General features: G+C 36.9%; 1 protein-coding gene across 1 annotated transcript in view; it reads left to right on the top strand.

Moving 5' to 3' along the window:
* Nucleotides 1-13,541, top strand: part of ITGAV (integrin subunit alpha V) — a 91,559-nt gene that overhangs the window by 51,169 nt on the left and 26,849 nt on the right. The window contains exons 8-15 of the mRNA XM_078451117.2: nt 240-284; nt 1,074-1,117; nt 1,208-1,264; nt 3,584-3,636; nt 3,991-4,193; nt 9,015-9,206; nt 11,713-11,758; nt 13,128-13,235. Coding sequence (XP_078307243.1) covers nt 240-284; nt 1,074-1,117; nt 1,208-1,264; nt 3,584-3,636; nt 3,991-4,193; nt 9,015-9,206; nt 11,713-11,758; nt 13,128-13,235 — 748 coding nt within the window. The remainder of the gene's footprint in view (nt 1-239; nt 285-1,073; nt 1,118-1,207; nt 1,265-3,583; nt 3,637-3,990; nt 4,194-9,014; nt 9,207-11,712; nt 11,759-13,127; nt 13,236-13,541) is intronic.

The raw sequence follows: 13,541 nt of genomic DNA, 5'->3' as shown, positions 1-13,541 counted from the left end.
CAACAAAGTAAGCTAGAGAAAAGAAAATGTTAAGAAAACCATAAGGAAAAGAATATACATTTACAGTACTGCACTATATTTATTGAAAAAAACCTGTGTATTAGTGTACCTGTGTAGCTCAAACCCATTGTTCAAGGGTCAATCCTTCTTGAAAATATTTTCAAGGGAAGCCTACTCAGCAAGTATGCCGTAGGTGACTGTGCCTTGATGGAGTTTCACATTTTGTTCTTCCTATTCAGGTTATTCCGTGGCTGTCGGAGATTTCAATGGTGATGGCATCGATGGTATGATGCACTTGAATTATATTTACCCCTTCTTAAAAAATATAGACTAAACATTCAAAACAGGTGACATTGAAAAACCTCAGCAGTTAAAGGGTTTTGAAACCATTGTTATAGAATGTAACAGAAATGGGGAGATGTTAGTACATTGATGTAAGGTTCGTCTACATTAAACTTTCTCTGCAGCTGCTGAAAGTTGAACCAGCCAGTTGCTGAGTGCCCCTGTGTTTTCCCCCATCCACTCCTTTCCCGCCCTTGGCGTTTCAGTTTTTCTTCAGCTCCTTCCTTCTTGCATTTCAGCAGATTTGGTCCTCTTGGAGGGTCTTAGTTCCTTCTTCCTGTAGACATAACTTGTAACTTTCTGGGCTCTGTATATAAGATTGTTACCTCATCCTCTGTCTGTCCATCCATCTCCCTTCAGAGCTCAATTTATGAATCACAGACTTCACCTGATTTTGACCACATTTCGGTGTCACTGCCTTTCCTTTGTTCTTAGGTCACTTGATCTTAGCTGTTCTCTTTTTAATAAGATTACAAATTCCTGAGGGCACACATGCATTTCTTTGAGGGTTCTCAAGAATCTTTCTGTATTTTGTAAGGATTTGATCTTGTTAAAAAATACTATGGTCATTTATTATGGAGTACCATTAAAGAATTTTTGTTGTTGTTGTTTTCTACTGAAATAACAAGACAGAACTTAAAGCTTTCTGAGATATCCATTTCCTCCTGCAGTTTTCAGTATTGGTCTTAAATATGAGTTATTATGTTTTGTTTTGTTTTGTTTTGTTTCAGACTTTGTTTCAGGCGTTCCAAGAGCAGCAAGGACTTTGGGAATGGTAGGAAAATTAAAAGGAATCTAAAAAAAAAAATCTCTAGGTTATCTTATATTTTACTATATTTCATATGCTTTTGTTTTTCCTCCACAGGTTTATATTTATGATGGGAAAAACATGTCCTCCTTACACAATTTTACTGGTGAGCAGGTATGCTTTTAAAATGTTTTTTTTTTTTTTTCCCCACATCAGCATTTTGTAACAATGTCTTAAAACTTTTCTTGTAAGTATCATAATGGTTTACATTGAATATGTAATGAATATTGGTTTAATATTCAATGTTGTAAATGTAAAATAGGCTTTAAAGAATTCACCTTTGTTTCAACCAGAGTAATTTGTGTATACAAAGCCTTTTGTAATTGCACATGATGGCTTGTTTTTTAAGGAAATCCACAAACTGCACACATACATGTCAAAAACACAAAACCACAAAAACTTCCTTTTTCTTTGCTGATGACATTAAATTGTCCTTTAAGGAATGATCTATGCCCTTTCATTTTTTTTTTTTTTTCGATGCAAAACGAAGCATGGCACAGATGTGTATATTATAGATGTCATCAGTAAACTTCATTTGTAGTTCAAGAAATAAAACATTCTTCAGTTAAAAAGTAGTACTATTAGGCACTAGACATTCTCTGCAGGTACAGGCATTTTATAACATTTTGTTTCGTATATCTCAGAGAATTCAATGCCCAGTTAGTAATGGCAAGGGAAAAATCAGTAGCTACAGAAAAAATAATTATATCCCAGGTGGCAGATCTGGGATTCAAGCCCACTTCTTATTCAGTAGAGATTTTTGGGCTTTGCAAGAGGATTGATAGGATGAGGAAGTAGACTTTCAGCCCCCAGAAACCTCATCCCACGTGTAGCGGTCAGTGTTGGTTCACAGCACGGAACAAACGGCCCGCAGTTGACAGCCCGTTAGAGTCGTGGCAGGGGGTGGTTATCCCTTTGTGAGGTTTTGACTTCTTGACCTCAAGCACCTTCTCCTGTTAGATGCCTGTGTATGTCTCTGGATCACGTACGCAGTCCATGATGCTTTCTTTATTGCTGTGGGGCGGGAGGAACATGGGCTTTGCTTTAGGACAGACCTGGGCTCTTCATTCTCAGTCTTAACTGCATTGGACAAGGTATATGCCACTGTAAATCTGGTGGGTCATTTGTAAAAATAGGGGTACTGGTAACTTTCTTATGGGGTTGTAGTAACAAATCAAATGAAAACATTTTAATCCTAGTGCCCAGGAAAAAACTTGTCTAAGTAAATGCCCTTTCTTTACACTTTCAGGCCAAGCGCCTTGCAAGGTTAAGACCCCAAAATAGTATTCTCTTAAATTGCACTGTAAATACAATACATTTTATTACACATGCTCTGGTCTTGCAATTGGATACAGACTGCACCTTTCATTTTCTTCACTTATACTCTGTCAACCCAAAATAGATGAGGCAGGAATCTCCCATATCATTCCTTCCTGATATCTCCACCAGTCAAAATTTGGAAGCTTTTGCTAACTTTCCTGTCTGTGGTTTGTTGACTCATTCCTCACCTTAGTTCATCTTTAAAATGTCATCTCTCCTAGTTTTGCTTTGCATGTTGGGCTGTGTTTAGAACTTTTCTTTTCAGGTTTATTTCCAGCCAGTCTGCTCTGTCTGTGATGTCTAGCAGTCTTCTGTAGTAGAGGAAAGGACATTCCTTCTCCCTTCACATAATCCTGTAATAAACCCAAAACTAGTTGTACTGTGTATAACTCAAAAGCAAAGCTATTGGCAAGTAATCAGATGAGATGTGAGACAAGAACAAAGTCATTCCAATATCTTTCTAAACAGTAATTTCTTGAGAGTAGCAGTGGTCACATAGGGAGAGCCAGTTATGATCTATTAATAATTATTATCTATTATCTTTACTGCATAGACTCCCACTGATAACTTCTTGGGCTCAATTAAAACTTCTGTCTGTGACTATCTTTCTGATGGTGTATGTATGACATTTTTGGGGCAGTGGAGAAGAAGGGTGATAATAGGTTAGGCCTGGGAAGGAGCATTAGTTATGCTTAGACTTAGGGTAGAATAAACAAAAGAGAAGAAATTTATTTATTTACTTATTTATTTTTTAATTTTAATGTTTACTTTTGAGAGAGAGAGAGAGAGTGCGTGCATGTGCACGCATGAGCAGAGGAGGGGCAGAGAGAGGAAGACACAGAATCCGAAGCAGGCTCCAGGCTCCACGCTGTCAGCACAGAGCCTGACACTGGGCTCAAACTCACAAACTGTGAGGTCATGACCTGAGCCAAAGTCAGACGCTTAACCGACTGAGCCACCCAGGTGCCCCCAAAAGAGAAGAAATTTAGATTGAAACTATGTGCAGAGAGAAAAAAAAAAAAACCTTTTCCGTTTGATTAAATATACAATAAATATTAACTGTCAAAGCTAGTTGGATGAAAGTAAACATTTCATTTTCTTTTTGTTATCCAGATGGCTGCATATTTTGGATTTTCTGTCGCTGCCACTGACATTAATGGGGATGAGTAAGTTTAAAAAGATGTTTCCAGAAACAGTTTTCCTCTCATGTTTATGAATGCTTTGCCAAAATTAAACATTTTTTCTTCTGTTTCTCTGTCCCCTTTCTAATCTGTTTCTCGTGAATATGAGAAAACCTCCATGATGTTCATAATTTCTTTCAGTAGCTTTTATGATATGAAGGAATAAAGTAATTTTTATGAATTACTCATAGTTTCTTAAAAGAGTTGAAGGAAGATTTGAATTTGAAATGATTTTTTGCTTCAGTTTGGTTATGAGAGATGTGGAAAGAGGGAAATTGAGTTTTTTATTAACAGGTGGAATTTGATCTTGCGTTGGTGAAAGAGGTTCTGCTCTTTTAGTTACGCAGATGTGTTTATTGGAGCCCCTCTCTTCATGGATCGTGGCTCAGATGGCAAACTCCAAGAGGTGGGACAGGTTTCAGTGTCCCTGCAAAGACCTTCAGGAGACTTCCAGACGACCAAGCTGAATGGGTTTGAGGTCTTTGCGAGGTTCGGCAGTGCCATAGCACCTTTGGGGGATCTGGACCAGGATGGCTTCAATGGTAAGATCAACAAAGTTCAGTAATTGTGGGTCCATAATTTTCTGTGTCTACCTGGAAAAGTCTTGTACCTTCCTCTGTGGTTGTTCATACGAGCAAACCTCCTTCCTGGAAGGAAGCACTGGATTGATAGTGACTCCAGGTTAAACGACAGTTGCTCTTCTTCCTTAAAAATCTGAGCAAACTTTAAAAAAAATTATTCTCATAAGTTATTATTCATACAGCCTCAAATTAGAATTTTGGAATGGTTAAATTCTGAAGGAAATTTGCATTCCCAGGGAGCCCAGAGTAAGCTGGTGATTTGTTGTCTCTGTCCTGCTTAGCAGCAGTGCCCTCTACTGTCCATTTGGATACAAATGTAAAAAATGCACCCAGGCACATTGTCAAGGCAATGTGGATTCTAATTGCATCCCTTAGAGGTACGATTTGCCTTTAATATTTTTAAAGCCATAACTTTGTTGTGGCTATCTGAGAAGTTCTGAGAGTTCTGAAGGATGTTATAACTCCCTTCTTGAGGGCAAGTAAAAAATATAAGCTCATTGTTTTATAATAGTCCCATTTAATAATTTCTTTATTTTTTTTTAAGTTTATTTATATATAGAGAGAGAACATGTGTGCATATGGGCATGTGTGAGAATGGGACAGGGGAAGAGGGAGAGGGAGAAAGAATCCCAAGCAGGCTCCACGCCGTCAGCTCCGAGCCCAAAATAAGGCTCTATCTCACAAACCGTGAGATCATGACCCGAGCTGAAATCAAGAGTTGGTTGCTTAACCAACTGAGCCATCCAGGCACTCCAATATCTGTAGATATCTTTAAAAATCAAAGTGGCTTTGAACCTAGAGTAAAATATAGATTATAAATTATCAAGATTTAAAAAAAAATTTTTTTTAATGTTTATTTATTTTTGAGACAATGCGAGAGACAGAGTGCAAGCAGCAGAGGGGCAGACAGAGAGAGACCCAGAATCTGAAGCGGACTCCAGCCTCTGAGCTGTCAGCCCAGAGTCCGACATGGGGCTCAAACTCACAAACCGTGAGATCATGACCTGAGCTGAAATTGGACGCTTAACTGACTAAGTCACTCAGGCGCCCCTTAAAAAAAGAAATACTGGTACAAAACTCTCAGATTAGAAAGTTGAACTTTTGGTTTTTTGAATAATCGATCATATATAGGGATATGCCCCTTAAAATTTAAAGTTATAAGTTAAAGAGAAAACTTCGAAAATACAGTTGAATTTTATATCTTCCAAGTTGTGGTGGAAAAAGAAAACACCTTTTAGGCTTCAAGACTACTCTACTCCTACCTCATGGGTAGTTCTGTGTCATGACTGGGAGTGTCATTTCTAACCTTAGCTCTAGATGTTTTCAGTGTTAGTAAGAACTGTTCACAGAAACATCTTGCTGCCTAAAATAGAGTCCTAAAGATTTGTACTACCAAGAGAACTTAAATCAAAGCAACTCTGGTATAAAGTTTAAAATAGAACTTGAAAAGAATACTGTAGAACAGAGCAAGCTATTACTTATTGATAGCAAAACGACTTAGAAAACACAGGGCCAAATTTGAGGTTCTGCCTTGCTATAGCAGGGCCGCTGTCTCTGGGGTTTCGGGGAGAGCCTGGCATGTTTGCCATCACCTTGTCTTAAGGGTATTCCAGCCACTTTAAAGGAAGTTTCCTCAGTATTATGATCTGGCCAACAGCTCATTCCATTTTCTATATTTTTATCAAACTGTTACCAGTGAATACAATAATTATAAACAACAGATAAAAAATAATGAAGTTTTACAGAGATTTGACAAACAGATTTTACTTCTAGAAATGGATACCAGAAAGGATGATTTTGTTCTCCCCAAGTTTCTCCTGGAGTCTTATTGCCTCAAATAGTGGCTTGTGAATGATGGTATCTTGAGTGGAAAATGATCTGATCTGTATTTATGCAACTATTTATATATACTTACAGTTTATATGTATCTATATTTTATATATATAATATGAACTGTTAGTTATAACCTGGATCTTTTCTTTGTGTAAGCCTGATGACATTAACCCTTTGTTAAGCTGTTCATCCTATATTCCCCCATTTCTACCTACACCCACTATGAAAACCTTAGGTATCATTAAGAGGGACACTGAAAACAAAACAGTGAAGTTATGTTTTGTATACGTTATGTATAAGGTGCAGTTTTTGTCAATACTCCTCCAGAAAGAGGGGAAGAAAACACAGAAAAGAGCAACTAAAATGATTAAAGGAAGAAATCAGTTGTGTGAAAAAGTAGGGCTTTCCAGACTGGACAGATGCCAGCCAAGAAAACAAGAAGATAATTAGGATATATAAAATAATGAGAAGTTTGGAAAAGTTAAAGATAATTTTTGTTAAATGGTTTTTCAACACTAGAGTTGTCTTCTGTTGGGAAATTATATTTTGATAAATATATATTAAAAAAAATTTTTTTTGAACGTTTACTCATTTTTGAGAGAGACAGAGCATGTGTGGGGAGGGGCAGAGAGAGAGGGAGACACAGAATCTGAAGCAGGCTTCAGTCTCCGAGTTGTCAGCACAGAGCCCAACACGGGGCTTGAACTTACAAGCCATGAGATCATGACCTGAGCTAAAGTCGGACGCTCAACCAACTGAGCCACCCAGGTGCTTTGATAAATGCGTTCTTAATGCCTGTGTCAATTTAGAAGTTATGCCTACCTTTGAAACTTAAAAAAGAGAAAAGAAGGACTCTTATATAATTTAAATACTACTGTTTTTTTGAAGAATAACAAATTCTTAGTTGGTCCTTACTGCACACCATGCCCTATTCCAAGTGCTAAAAATGACAGGATAAATTAGAGCCCATCCATGTCCTTAAGGAATTTAGCATCAATAGGGGCAACTTTTATGTAAACATTAGAAGGCAATCATCACCGTGTTTGGGATAATGCTGGGCATAATGCTCTTACATTAAAGATAAATGATCAAGGTCTCTGGTGTCTCAGGAGATGCAGCATCACGGAGGCTGGAAGCAGTTTGTGTATGGGAAGGTATAACCGAGGCAGTTTGGAATGACTGGCGCATAGTGGCTGTGACAGGCAAGATGGACACATCCTTGCTCTTGTGAAGCCTATGTTTCATGGAAGACCCACAAAGTAAATACATAATGGGGGGAATTCAGGTAGTGATAAAGGCTGTGGGTTAAAACAAAAAAAGGCAGGTTAACGTGATAGTGCCTAGACAGTGTCAGTGAGAAGGGAGAGTGCATGACTTTGTTGTCAGGGAAAAAGAACCTCTCTGATACGATGATATTTGATCTATGATTTGGATAAACAGAAGGAGCAGAGCTTGAAAACCCTGGAGCAAGAGCTGTTAAGGCACAGGGAGCAGCAAGTGTAAATGCAAAGATGGGTACTAGCTTGGTGTGTTTAAGGAACAGAGGAAAAGGTCAAGATTGATAGGAAGGGTGAGTGAGGGCTAGAACTGGGGTGGTAGGGGAGGGTGGGGAGCACTGGTGGAATGACTACACAAATCAGGTAGTGTTTAAATGCTTTGGGAAATGAAGGATTTTAAGAACGAAGGTGGCATATTAACCTTTGGCCGTTTTGAGGAGAGTAGATTTTAGGGGCAAGAACAGAAGTGGGAGCCACTCAGGCTGCTTTAGGGCTCCAGGGAAAGGATGAGAATGGCTTGTCTAGGATGCTACCAGCAGAGACAGGGAAGTGAGCATATTTGTAATGTATTTCAGAGTTTCAAAAGGTGATAGTGACCATTTTTCTCTCTGTTTTCTTTTTTGGAAGAATTTCAAACTTCTTATTTGCTTGTGTTATCTTAATATAAGTTGAGCAAGGTGGAGATGAAGTCATAAGTTTCAAATTTCTGAGCCAGACTGCAGTTTCAAAAAACAAAAACCATGCCCACCTAAATTAGAGTCTTGAGAGCTGGAATGAACCTTAGATGAATCTTTTGACGTGTCCCCTCCCTTCTATTTTAAGGATGAAGTATTTTGAGGTCCAGAAAGGTTAAGTGATTTGTTCAAGGTCATACCCAGAATATCTGGCTCCAAGTTAATGTCATTTTGACATAGTTTTGCTTGAATCTCCTTGAATTAGATCATTGCTTTGGAATAAAGAGTATTCTGCTAAACTTTGAATCAGTATTTATTGTGGTAAGTGGGTTGTATGAATACAGGTTTCGCCCTGCTGTCCGAAAGTGGAGCCTTCCCATGAAAACTTTCATTAGCAGAAGTGGTATTCAAGCAAAGAAGCAATTATCATTAATGTGATGTATATGGAAAATTTTTCCAAACCCCCCAAATTTCCCAGACCCAAAAAGTAACCACTCTCAGGGTTTTGTGATACCTTAGGACACATCTTGCTAATGGATGCAAAGAATAAGTTGAGATAAAGCATAGATGCTCATAGGCACCATTGAGCACTACGGGCAGCTTGATGCTGAGAAGTGGGCTGTGGTTCCCAGGGAAGGAGCTCAGGGTGCGCCTCCTGCTGCTCGGGGAGCAGGCAACTCTTAGAACGGTTCATTGTAAAACAAACGCTGAATGCTAGTTTTGCTTTTCTTTGTAAAAGCGAATCCTCTTCAGATTTTTTTCAGTTGGCAAAAACAGGTACTAATGTAGGTCTTCCCTAAAAGCAAAGTGCTGTAAGGGGAACTTTTGAAAGGAAGATAACTGCATTAAGATCTTTGCCATATAAATAGTAACACTAAGACTTCCCTCTCTCTGCCCTTGTTCTCCTCCCCTCCTTTCCTTCTCCCTTCCTCCTCCTCCTCCTTCTCTTCCTTCTTGTTTCTCTCCAAACTCCCCCCTCCCTTCCTTCCTCCCCACAGATATTGCCATTGCTGCTCCCTATGGGGGCGAAGATAAAAAAGGAATTGTTTATATTTTCAATGGAAGATTAACAGGCTTGAATGCAGTACCGTCTCAAATCCTTGAAGGGAAGTGGGCTGCCCGAAGCATGCCACCAAGCTTTGGCTATTCAATGAAAGGAGCCACGGATATAGACAGAAATGGATATCCAGGTGCTTTCCTAGAAATACATACAATTTCTTAGGTTGTTCAGTCCTAATAGCGAATAGTTTGTTACTGCTCTCTTGATTTACGTCATAAGTTATTTCAGTTCAGTACTTCAGTTATTGTTCATACCCCTGCTATGTACTTTAAGGCACTATTCTCATCACCGAAGGGGATATGAGACAAAGACAGCTGTATTTCCTGGGAGCTTCCAATATAAAACATATACTCTGAGTTTCTTCTTTTGTTGTCCTGAACTCTGTAATGAAATGTCAGACAAAACTTTGAATGTTCATTCTAGCATTTTAAATGTCTCCTGTATTTTTTAATCATCTAACATTTTTATGGACTTGACTAATCATTGTGATTGTTAAAAGATACATTATCTCATTTAATTCTCCCAGTAAGGCTGGTGAAGCATATAGGCTAGCTTAGGTTGTTATTATGCCATTTTTATGGATGAGAAAAGATTGAGAAAGGTAATTTGCCTGAGGTCGCCTTTTGGTTTGAACCAGGACAGGAACAGAGGCCTTTTTCTAGCAGTTATATACTTGGAGTATTATAATGGATCTGGTCATAATGGGTCCATTCTTTAAATGAGACATAATGCAGAAGACTTGGTTTACCTTTATTATTGAAACAGTTCGTATGAGCCCAATATACAAGTGTGTTGAAGTGCTTTTGGAAATAGGACAGGAATGTGATTCTTGTCTGTTACTGTTATTTCAGGAGATTTTTTGGTTATAAATGCAATATATTTGTTATAGAACTTTTAGAAAATACAGCAAAGCATATCTTTCAATCATTTTTCCAATGCGTTCATATATAGTTCTTTAACAAAACAGAATTATACTTTAGGCACTGTTAATAGCATATTTTTTTATTCACTCAAAGTATCAGAAATGTTTCCCCATATTGCTAATTATTCTTCTAAATATGAATTATATTTTTCCCATTCTATCAAATGTCTGTATCAGATCTTACTTAAGTTTATTTTGCGGCATTTATATCCTTGCATATAATTCTGGTGCATACCTCTGATTATTTCCTTAGGACAAAATTCTTTTTTTTTTTTCTCTTTATTTTTTTTATTTTTATTTTTATTTTTTTTTAAATTTTTAACGTTTATTTATTTTTGAGGCAGAGAGAGACAGAGCATGAACGGGGGAGGGTCAGAGAGAGGGAGACACAGAATCTGAAACAGGCTCCAGGCTCCGAGCTGTCAGCACAGAGCCCAGCGCGGGGCTTGAACTCACTGACCGTGAGATCATGACCTGAGCCGAAGTCGGCCACTTAACCGACCAAGCCACCAGGCGCCCCAGGACAAAATTCTATAATTGCTGTGTCAAAGATACGGCACTTTAAAAAAAAAGAAATCTGTTGATACATGTCATCAAATTATAATCCCATGCCCTCAAAAAGAAGGTTTTGCAGCTCTTTTTAAGCATTCACCAGAATGAGCAATCATTTACCCACATGGGTGCCTACACTGAGGGTCATCTGTTGTTTTTGTAAAAATAATATTAAACTATATGATAGGTAGAAATGTTACTTTGTTCTACTTTATAGTTTTTAATTATCAGGGAGGGTAAGCATTTTTGTTTATATGTATTTACTTTTGTGAATTCCCTTTTTACTTTTTTTTTTTTTTTGCTCTGTTTCTATTGGGATGTTGTTTTCCTTTCTTTTTTTTTTTTTCCTTAGGACAGTGTCTTAAATATTGTGGATAGTAACCCCTTAACACACACACACACACACACACACACACACACACACACACATCTCAGTTTGTCGTATTTGCTTTTTGGGCATAAAGAAGTTCTTAATTTTTAGGTAATCCAATCTACCCATCTTTCTGGTTCCTTATGTACTTGTCTGCTTAGAAAGGGTTTCCTCAGATTTACCTTGGATATATTGTGAAATAGAGCTCTTATTTCATATTTTCTTAATCACGAACCCATTGTACCAGCTGCATATAAAAATTAATGCATTCTGTTCTTGTTAATTTGAATGCTATCTGCTGTCCTTCTAAGTATTCTATGTATATGTAATGTGCTTTGTTTTGTTTTGTTTTTGTAACAAAGGGGAAAATTTATAATGAAATTTAGACTTGTAATGAAACTTTGCAATAAAATTGTAAAATCCACAGGCACTTATAAAACTTTTTCCTTTGAGGGGTATATGCATTTGGGTGATATACACTTCCTTATTATTGCTAATTTTTATAAAGTACCCTTTAAAAAGATTCTCATCTTTACAAAGTATCCATTAAAAATATGCTTGTCTCCCTGGATGAAAGATTAGTTTTATGTGGAGTGTATGCCATTTGATACCTTATTTAGAGTTTTCATATGTTTTTGCCTTTGAGATACTATCTTACAACCATTTAATGAAGAATAGTTTTGAGACTATGTCTAAATCTTTATCACATGCACTGAAAGTTTTATAGAATGGTATATGAATTAAAAATATTATTATTATTATTATTTACATGTTTTTCTACTCTCTTTTAAGACTTAATTGTAGGAGCTTTTGGTGTAGATAGAGCTGTATTATACAGGTGAGCACGTTTCCATATCCTGTAATATAGGAATATTACCACTGTTTGAATTTCAGTTTAATTTTCTTGAAGTAATGATAAAATTTGTTCTTTCTAGTCAAGCCTTGCTCAGTCAGCATTTATACAAGGAAATCCCAAAGCAGAAGAAGGTGTAGATTTTTTTATTTAGAAACGCATTCAGAATTTTCTCTCTTTGTTGTTTAAATTATGTTCAAAGATGTTCTTCTGTGTTTTAAATCTCTCTTTAAAATTTATATGAGTTTACATTTTCCTCTAAAAGGCAAGAAGTTAACTTGATGTTTATGCCACAGCATTCTGTGACCACAGGGCAGTATGTAATGACTTCCCAAATCAATATTTTTATTAGAGCAATATATGTAAATCCACATAATCTGTATTTCTCAGCTTCATCCATATTCTCAGTTATTCTCTATATTTAATCAACTCCTCATGCTTTAGACTATCATCTGGCATCCCAAGTAGATGAAGATGCTTACACTTTTATGGGCTATGTTTATACATGCCAGAATAACTAACCTGAGTTCTGTGTAATGGAATTTATGTTGGGTCAACTTGATTGTGGCTCTTGGGGCCACGTGTGCCCAATCATTTATCATGACTGAGTAGGCACAGTGCCGTGAGCCTACTATATTTTTATACAGGGCTTAAACCTGTACATCTGAACTTTGGAAAACTATTTATTTTAATTTATTATTTCAGTTTTTAAAATTGCTATTAAAAGGTAATACATATAGTAAAATGCATGTAGTAAAATGCATGTAGTAAAAACTCAATCAGAAAGGACATAAACAAAAATAACATACTTCCTTTCACGCCAGTTACTAGTTTGAGTATACCCTACCAGAATTATTCTGTGCATTAAAAAATTATGTGTATGTGTTTGCGTATGCATCCTTTGTACATGGTGGGTTTTTTTCCTGTCATATAAAAATTATATTGGATATATCATAGAGATCATCTCGTATCCACACAGATGGATTTATGTCACTCATTTCCCCTACTGTATTGCATTGTGTTAGGTAGATACCCCACAACGTGGTTAACCATTCTGCTTTCGTGGACTGAGTTCAGATAGGATGGCCACTTGTCCCGCTTTGCCTGGAACTGCGGGATTTACCAGGATGTGGGACTGTCAGTGCTAAAGTCAGGATGGTCTTCAGCAAACAGGGACAGTTTGTCATTCTGTGTTTAGATTGTTTTTATTCCTTTTGCTGTTATAAACAATGCTTTAGAAAACGTTATATATACAAAAAAATGTAAACCTAAAATGCTTAGATCAATCTAATATTGTAAATAACTTTTTGCTTTCTTTTCTTTTTCTTTCTTTCTTCTTTTTTTTTTAAACCAGGGCCAGACCAGTTATAACTGTAAATGCTGGCCTTGAAGTATACCCTAGCATTTTAAATCAAGACAATAAAACCTGCCCATTGCCTGGGACAGATCTCAAAGTTTCCTGGTAAGGGCATTAGTTTAATAATATTTACTATTGTGATTATTGGTACAGTCATTATGAAAACAATTGAAAATGAAGGGGGGGCTGAAATATTGCAGAACAGTTTCTATGTGTATTACTCTCTTTTCATAGATTGGATTATAGAAATGTTGTTCCAGAGTAGATATGTAGAAGGCTCTAAAAATATGCTACAAACTACTATAAACTTCATTAAAAAAAATGATGCATGCTCAATGAATATATTCAAAAAGACGAAAAAGCTAATTAGATCTCAGAACTCATTATTTGATTCTAAACAGACCCATGAAC

This window comes from Panthera onca, chromosome C1 (assembly GCF_046562875.1).
Source record: "Panthera onca isolate mPanOnc1 chromosome C1, mPanOnc1 haplotype 2, whole genome shotgun sequence".
Classification (NCBI taxonomy): Eukaryota; Metazoa; Chordata; class Mammalia; order Carnivora; family Felidae; genus Panthera; species Panthera onca.
This window is presented reverse-complemented; position numbering and strand designations above follow the sequence as displayed.